The sequence below is a fragment of the Gracilinanus agilis genome, unplaced genomic scaffold (assembly GCF_016433145.1).
Source record: "Gracilinanus agilis isolate LMUSP501 unplaced genomic scaffold, AgileGrace unplaced_scaffold39850, whole genome shotgun sequence".
Classification (NCBI taxonomy): Eukaryota; Metazoa; Chordata; class Mammalia; order Didelphimorphia; family Didelphidae; genus Gracilinanus; species Gracilinanus agilis.
Genome location: NW_025373412.1, coordinates 1 through 8,644, shown reverse-complemented (window position 1 = coordinate 8,644; position 8,644 = coordinate 1). Strand labels below are relative to the sequence as shown.

At 37.6% G+C, this 8,644-nt stretch overlaps 1 protein-coding gene across 1 annotated transcript; it reads left to right on the top strand.

Annotated features, from left to right (window-relative positions):
* Positions 1-1,057: 1,057 nt before the first annotated feature.
* On the top strand, positions 1,058-1,654 carry LOC123255140 (neutral and basic amino acid transport protein rBAT-like; the record flags this gene model as incomplete). The annotated part of the gene is made up of 1 exon (XM_044683990.1): positions 1,058-1,654. A coding segment is annotated over exon 1 (424 nt), but the record flags the coding sequence as incomplete, so codon positions are not given.
* Between the last annotated feature and the right edge of the window lie 6,990 nt (positions 1,655-8,644).

Here is an 8,644-nt window from a genome sequence, read left to right as displayed (position 1 = left end):
TCTTGGAGTCGCTACTGTGTATTGGCTCCAAGGCAGAAGAGTGGTAAGGGTAGGCCTGGCTCTCAAACCACTGAGCTACCCAGCTGCCCCACCCCCTTCCTTCCATTTTAGAATCAATACTATGTCTTGATTCAGAAGCAGAAGAGTGATTAAGGTAGGGCAATGGGGGTTAAGTGATTTGCCCAGGGTCACACAGCTAGGAAGTGTTTGACTCCGCATTTGAACCCAGGACCTCCAGTTTCTGGGCCTGGCTTTCCTTAGTATTGTTTCTAAGACAGAAAGTAAAGGTTTAAAATAAGGGGGGGAATTTGTACACATAATCCCCCAGAATACTAATTATAAATTATATAACCATATACATATAATTATATAATAAAATAACTAATTTCAGGAAATATCCTCAATTTGAAAATGATTTTGTCGTTTATCAAAGACAAAAGCTGATTAATTAGTTATTACATTGTTCCTACTCCAAATGTTCTCCTTTCTTTAAAAAAAAAAAACTTACTTATTTGAGTAAATGATTTTATAATAAATAAAATAAATATATAAATGCAAAATAAATGAATAAGTGAAATGAACTAAACTTATTTAAATAAATAAATTGTGTCTTTGTGGGTGCTTTTTAATAAATGATATCTACCCCAAATCATTATTTTCAGGGAAAATATACTTTTTAGATATTTAATTTAGATATGAAAAGCATACTTTTTTTGTTTGCATAAAGTCAGAAATGTCAGCATTCTCCACTTACTAATGATTAAATAACTCTAGTGTAAACATTCAAAGCTCTTTACAAAATGCTGCTTTTTTTTTTCCCAGCAAGAAGGTAGCAATCCCTACTGCATACGCACAGAAGAGAGTGGTTGTGTACACTTGCATGGCCCGAAGCAGACAGGTGTGTGTATTCGTACACACATACGTGTAACAAATATAAAATATATAACAAAATGAGCAAAAGAACACATATTTGGTGCATCGAGCTCCCTCCTTTTCCTCAACAGCATAATGCCTCCGTTTTTTTCCCCTTTGACTTATATAGAAAGTTAAGTCTCTCTCTCTCTTTTTTTTAACCTTTACTCTATCTTCACTGGTTGAACTTTGGCCAGCCAGGTTTATTTATAAACCATTCCAAGCGAATTACACTTCTAAGCATTTCAGCAAGCAAGATACTTTTTTTTCACCTCTGTTTACCGCAAGAAACCTTCCTGAAAGGAGAAGAAGCCCCAAATGGCCAAAGACGAAACCCAGAAAGATTCCATCAGAATGAGTCTGAAGGGACACACTAACAATGGATTTGTGCAAAACGAGCCAGTTACGGAGAGAGAAACCGACTCGGGCAATCAGACAGACGCACCGAAGACAAACGCCATCGACGTCCATCCCCAAGAGCCCGACCCTACGATGATCAAGCCGTACGCAGGGATGCCCAAGGAAGTCCTGCTTCTGTACTCAGGCCAGGCGCGGTACAGACTCACCCGAGAGATCCTCTTCTGGCTCATCGTTGCTTCTGTGCTGGTGCTCATCAGTTCTACCATCGCCATCATTGTCCTGTCTCCAAAGTGTCTCGACTGGTGGCAAGCCAGTCCCATATACCAGATCTACCCACGTTCTTTTAAGGACAGCAACCGGGATGGCAACGGTGATCTGAAAGGTCAGTTAGTGCCCATCAGTGTTTGATAGAGCTGATGGAGAGAGGAAAGACGGGATTTGGTTTTCGTTCTTTCTAATTCTCTGAAAATTCATTATGCCTGGGATTGCCTTGGGGTGGCCAAGATTCTTTTTCCTCATTGATGAAAAAATGTCGTTAATGGTACAACACTATTTTATTAATGATTAATTATTGAGTAAATTTTGATTGGTTTTATTAATGAAAAAATTACTTGATGGAGGCTCTTTAAAAGCCTGTTAGTCAAAGGCAAGTAAAAGAAGGTCCTTAAAACCTGTGATGTGAAAAATGGACAAATATTGCTATTCATTGTGATTAGTTTGGCCATCTCATAACTTTTTATATTTTATTTATATTTTTAAAATTTATATCTGTGCAATTTATGTCAAAATGCCAACCATCATTTTAAAAAAAACCTTTACTTTCGGTTGTTTTTTTAAAAAACCCTTATCTTCTGTCTTAGAATTCATACTAAGTATCTATTCTAAGGCAGAAGAGTGGTAAGAGCTAGGCATTTGGGGTTAAGTGACTTGCCCAGGGTCACACACATAGGAGGTATCTGAGGTCATACTTGAGCAGAGGTCCTCCCTACTCCAGACCTGTGGTTCTATCCATTGTGTGCACCCAGCTGACCCCCCCCCCCCCAAACAATAATCTTTTATTGGGTTACTCAAATATTCTTTGTGACTGCCCTGGCTTGCTAAATCTCTCTCTCAGTCCCCCCTACCACAAACCCAGACTTCTTTCAATATAATACTACTCAGGACAAGTAAGCTGAAACTTTCTAATTTCTCATTTATGATCTGAAGTGGGTTGATATAATCCGAAAGTTACTTATTAAATGTTAATGTTTAGTTTATGACCTTGATATCACTGTTTTTTATTTTTATTTTATTTTATTTTTTGATTTTTCTTAAAACCCTTACCTTCCACCTTGGAGTCAATACTGTGTATTGGCTCCAAGGCAGAAAAGTGGTAAGGGTAGGCAATGGAGGTCAAGTGAATTGCCCAAGGTCACACAGCTGGGAAGTATCTGAGGCCAGATTTGAACCTAGGACCTCTCATCTCTAGGCCTGGCTCTCAATCCACTGAGCTACCCAGCTGCCTCCTGATATCATTGTTTTTTAGAAGGGCATAAATGCAGCATTGAGCTGGTGTAGAGCCCTGGATTTGGACTCTGGACTTCCTCTCTTACAATCTATGGTCTTTGTCAAGTTTACCTCAATTTCCACATATGCACAATAAGGAAAGCACCTTTACAACCTTAGATCTCTAATATCCTAAGTCTTCATGACCCTACATCCTCTTTGAAATCCTACCCTAGACTAAAGGCTACTAGAATTATTGCAGATGGAATTATGGGAAGACTGTTCCCTAAAGCACACCTTTAGGAATTCATTCCCAATTATTAACAAGGACTTACCTTACATTTAAGGAACAGGAAGGAAATGGGGAGGGAGAAATTTTTCTTGCTAGGCTGAAAAAATAAAAGCACTAGTTTCATCTAGAAAACTGGTTGGGAAAACTGGTTTTAAATATGAAAAACAAATTGTTTTGTATTATTCTGACAAAATTACACACGCTGGGGCTGAATGAATGTGAGGTCTTTTGTTGGGTTTGTCCAAAGGCTATACATAGTAGTACTCCAAATCCAAGAGCCAACAGGGGCCATGACTTCTTAGGACAGATCAAGAAGAGATCTCCGACCATCAACATAGCAAGCATCTCAATTAATTTCATAGAAGGAATGAATGAGTAGGTTGATTCTTCAAGTGGTAGCCTCAAAAATAAATTGCTGCTGATTTTTGTGGCACCCATAGCACAGAGGGAAACTGTACATGGGAGCTTCTCATGTGTGTCTGTTGTACACCAAAGTGACATGTTCTGGAATTAGAGTATCGGAGTGGAGAAAGAACTTTCTCCTCCCACAGAATTTATTGAATAGCTCCAGATACAGCAATAGGTAGAATAAAGGCTAATGTGAAAGATTCTCTAGTTTAGGGAAGAGTGAATAAACCAATAAAAGTATTCCATGACTTCTCTTAAGAACAGAAGTATGATTAATGGGGAGTCAGGAAGACCTGAGTTTGAATTTGAAGTTAGATACTTACTAGTTCTGTTACCTTCCACAAGTGACTTCACTTCAGTTTGCCTCAGTTTCCTCAACTGTAAAATAGGGATAATAATAGCATCTATGGCATGGAGTTGTTATGAGAATTAAAGATGGCACTTTGTAGGTGCTTAATACATGCCCATTCCCTTTTTTTCCCCTTTGGGAGTTGTCTGGGGTGCTGAGAAGTTAGATCCCTTGTCCAGGGTCACACAACCTGAGGCCAGACCACTCCCTGTCTTCCTTACTTTGAGGCCAGCTTGACATGCAATGAATTATGGTTACGATATATCAAATTTATTAACAGCTTTTAAATAACAATTTATTGACTATCATGGGTTTCTCATCCATTTGCCCCTTAATTCTGACATTTCTGAAGACATGGAAGGTCCAAAGATTATTATTTATATGTTATACTAAAGAACTAAAGAATCCAATTCACACTAATAAATATTCATAAAGTTCTTACCATGTGCCCAGCATAAAGACAAAACATAATATGTATCATTGGTTCACATAGATGAGAAGAAATCTCATTAATGCCAATTAAAGGCCTTCAAGACTCAGAATTTCCTGACTCCAGGCCCATTGCTCTCTCTACTGTTCCACTAGCTTCTTTAGATTATATCCATTGAAAGAATTTTTACACCTGGAGTTCTATACAATAATGAAATTATATTTCTGAAAGAAAACAATCTTTTCCCTCTCTCCCCTTCCTTCAAGACAAATAGCTGGCATTTATATAGCACTTCAAGATTTCCAAAACACTTCACAAATATTATTTCCTGTTATTCTCATAACAACCCTGGGCGATAAGTGTTATTATTATCCCCATCTTACAGATGAGGAAACTGAGGCAGAGAGAGGTTTAAGTGACTCGTCCAAAATCACACAGCTAGTACGTGTCTAAGGCTGGTCTTGAACTCAGGTTTTCCTGATGCTTAGTCTAATGCTCTATCTACTGTGTGGCTACCCAAGTTCCCACATTTCTACTAGTGGGAAGACAACATGAAAACAGGGAAGAATACGTAGGAGTTTAAGGAAGGAAAGAGTACTAAGGACTAGCAGGATCAGGAGGGGCTTCTAGTAAAAAAGAGGCCACTGGACTACACATTTGGAGAGACTGGGGAAAAGACATTCCAGTCGTGGAAGACAGCCTGTGCAAAGAGGAAGGAGCAGGGGAGTTAGGATGGAATACCAGTGGGCCAGTTGGGTGGTAGCATGGAGTATTTTCACTCCAGAAGCATTTATTCAAGTGCCAACGTTATGCCAGGCACTTGGGATATCGAGACAAAAATGAACCAATTAGTGCCTGGCCTTGAGGAGCTTACATTCTGTAGACCCATAATCAGATATCCATTACATACGAAATAAATATGAGACTTCACTGGCAGAATGGGGATGTGAGTTGCTGAGGAGATCAGGAAAGCCCTCTGGTAGGAGGTAGAACTTGAGATGAGCATTGAAGGAAGCTAGGGACCAAGGGGAGTAAGGTGAGAATTCTGGACATGAGGGACAGCCTACACAAACCTAGAGACGGGAGGGGGAAGGTCCTGTGGGAGGAAGAGCAAGCAGGTCATTTTGGCTAGGATATAGAATGTCCCAAGGAGAGTCCCAGGCAGTATTTCTGGAAAGGCAGAGGAGAACCAGATTATGAAAGCAACCAACAGAGGAGTTTTTATTTTTTCCTTGGGGCAGTGGGCAGCCACAGAAACTTCTTGGGCAGGACAGTAACATGGCCAGACCTTTAGGAATATCACTTGGTGGAAGATGGTTGGAACAAAAAAAACTCCAACGAGTGAGGGACTCAAGTAGGAGCCTATTCTCATCATCCAGACAAGAGCGAATGAGTGCTTGACCCTAGGCTGGTGTCTGTGTGAGGAAAGAGAAGGGGACAGAGGTGAGACACGTCCTGGAGGTCGAATGGACAAAACTTGGCAAGCACAATTGGATATGTACATCTTGCATTTCTATAATATCTTGACCTGCATAAAGTACTTTCTTCATGAACAAGACTGTTGGGTCAGCAGGGAGAGTTTCAAAGCAAAGGAGGAATGATCAAGTTAAGGCAGATTTTTATTATCTCTCTTCAGATAATAAGTAATTAAAAAAATATTTTGTTCCAGAAAGGTTTCCATTGAGTTTACATTCTGTAAAGAAATTATTATAAAACATATATTCAGTAATTTATTTATAATAATTTATAATAAAAATATTATTATTTTTGTTGTTTTTATGATCAGTATCTCTACATCATATTTGTATACACATACACACATGAGACAACTATGTATACATGCACGGCATGCACACATACGTACATATAGAAATTATCTCCAACAACTGCTCAATTGAAATTCCTGAAACATAGGTCGGGTCCTGTCATTCCTTTGTTCCCTGTTGCCTTTGGGGAAAGAATTCAGGCTCTTCTCTTCCCCATTAGGTTATTACCTATCTTTCCAGATGGATTCCATATCCTATCTCTTTTCGGGTCTTGGTGCCCCAACCAAATTGTCTCCCTGCTATCTCCTTCTATGCCTTCTCAGAACCTTCCACCTCTCAAACCTTGACCTCTCTTCAAGAGTTGGCTCCCATTACTTTATTCAGTCAATTCAGTTGTGTTCTAATACTTGTTTTGAAAACTCAGATTTGCTCCAACACCACTGAAACATCAGAGGACAATTGGAACATAATGTGAATTATGCTCTATTCCAACCACCAGAAGAGAAACAGCACTGCTTCACAATATCATCTGAGCCACATCCCATCCAACAAGCAAACTGCAGGTTTTTTTTAAAGTCAAGCACTTTATTTATTGTCTTTCTTCTGGTACAGCAGGGATTGAGGTCCTGGGAAGGCTGGCACTAGGGGTGCTCAGGTTGAACAGCTTCCTGAGCCAAGATACTGGTCAATATTTATTTTAGTTTAGTTTTTTAGTTTATTTTATTATTTAATTGCATTTTAAAAATTATTTTTTTGTTTATTGGCTATATCAGAATTTTGAGGCAGCTTCTTCCCTCCCTCCCTTCCCCACACCAGAGAAGGTACTCCTTGACCAAAAAAAAAAAATTGCTATATTGAAACTATGTCTTTCCTGTTTTTATGTATCAATTCTTTCTTTGGAGGTAGACATTTACAAGTTGTTCTTCAAATGTTAGTTCTGTAACTGTATATAATATATTCTTGGCTCTACCTGTTTTGCTTTTCACATTTTCATGTACTTTCCATGTTTTAAAAAAATAACTTGCTCATAATTTTTTTTTTTCCTTTTTAAACCCTTACCTTCTGTCTTGGAATCAATACTGGGTTTTGGTTCTAAGGCAGTAGAGTGGTAAGGGCTAGCCAATGGGAGTTAAGGGACTTGCCCAGGATCACACAGCTAGGAAGTGTCTGAGGTCAGATTTGAACCCAGGACCTTCCATCTCTGGGCCTGGAGTTCAATCCACTGAGCTACTCAGCTGCCCCCTTGCTTGTAATTTTTTATGGCACAGTAGTGTTCCATCACAATCATGTGCCACAGCTTATTCAGGCACACCCAGAAGATGGACATCCCTTCAAATTCCAGTTCTTTGCTACTATGTAGAGAACTGCAATAAATATTCTAGAACAGAGACATTCTTTTCCTTTTCTCCTGATCTCCTTGGAAAATAGACTGAATCTAAGGATATACATAATTTTATAAGTCTGTGGGCATAATTCCAGATCACTTTCCAAAATGGTTGGATCATTTCATAGTTCCAAGAACAGACTATTAGTGTCCCCAATTTTCCACATCCCTTTCAACCTTTGTTATTTTGTACTTTTATCATTTTAGCCCATCTGATAGGTGTGAAATGATATCTCAGAGTTGTTTCAACTTGTGTTTTTCTAATTAGTAATGATTTAGAATATTTTTTCATATGCCTATATATGACTTTGATTTCTTTATCTCCAAACTGTTCATATTTTTTGGCCAATTCATCAGTTGGGGAATGGGGCAGATTTGCATAAATTTGACAAAATTCTCTATAGATTCTCTCTATATATATTCTGTGAGACTTCGATTCAAGAAACTGTCTATAAATCCTCCCCTCCCCCAATTTTCAGCTTTCCTTCTAGCCTTGGCTAGATTAATTTTATTTGTACAAAACCATTTCAATTTAATGTGATCAAAAATATGCGTTTCTGCCTTGCAATGCTCTCTATCTCTTGTTTATGAAGACATTCCTCTCTCTTATCCATAAATCTGATAGGTAATATTGTTTCCTGTTCTTCTGATTTGCTTATGATATCTCCCTTTATGTCTAGGCCATGTGTCCATTTTGGTCTTATCTTAGTAAATGGTATAAGATATTGGTCTAGACCTAGCTTCTATCAAATACAAGATTGCTCTACTCTTTTACTATTGTGCATTGTGTGTCTATTTGTTCCACTGATCTACCTTTCTATTTCTTAGCTAGTACTAGATAATGTTTTGATAATTACTGCTTTATGATACAGTTTAAAAACCTGGTACTTCTAGACCTCTCTCCTTTACAATATTTAAATAAATTCCTTTTATGTCTTGATCTTTTGTTCTTTCAAATTAATTTTATTACTTTTTTCTAACTCAATTACATTTTTTTGGTAATTTAATTGGGATAGCATTGAATAAGTAGATTAGTTTAGGTAAGATTGTCATTTTAATTGTATTGGCTCTACCCAATCACAAATAATTAATATTTCTCCAATAATTTAAACCTGATTTTATTAATATACATTTTTATAATTATGTTTTATATCTAATATTCTTATCTAATATTTAATTAAATGTTTATTTTTAATTTTAATATGATTTTATATTCATACTTATTCTAATTAAATAGAAATTTAATTTAATATAAAAT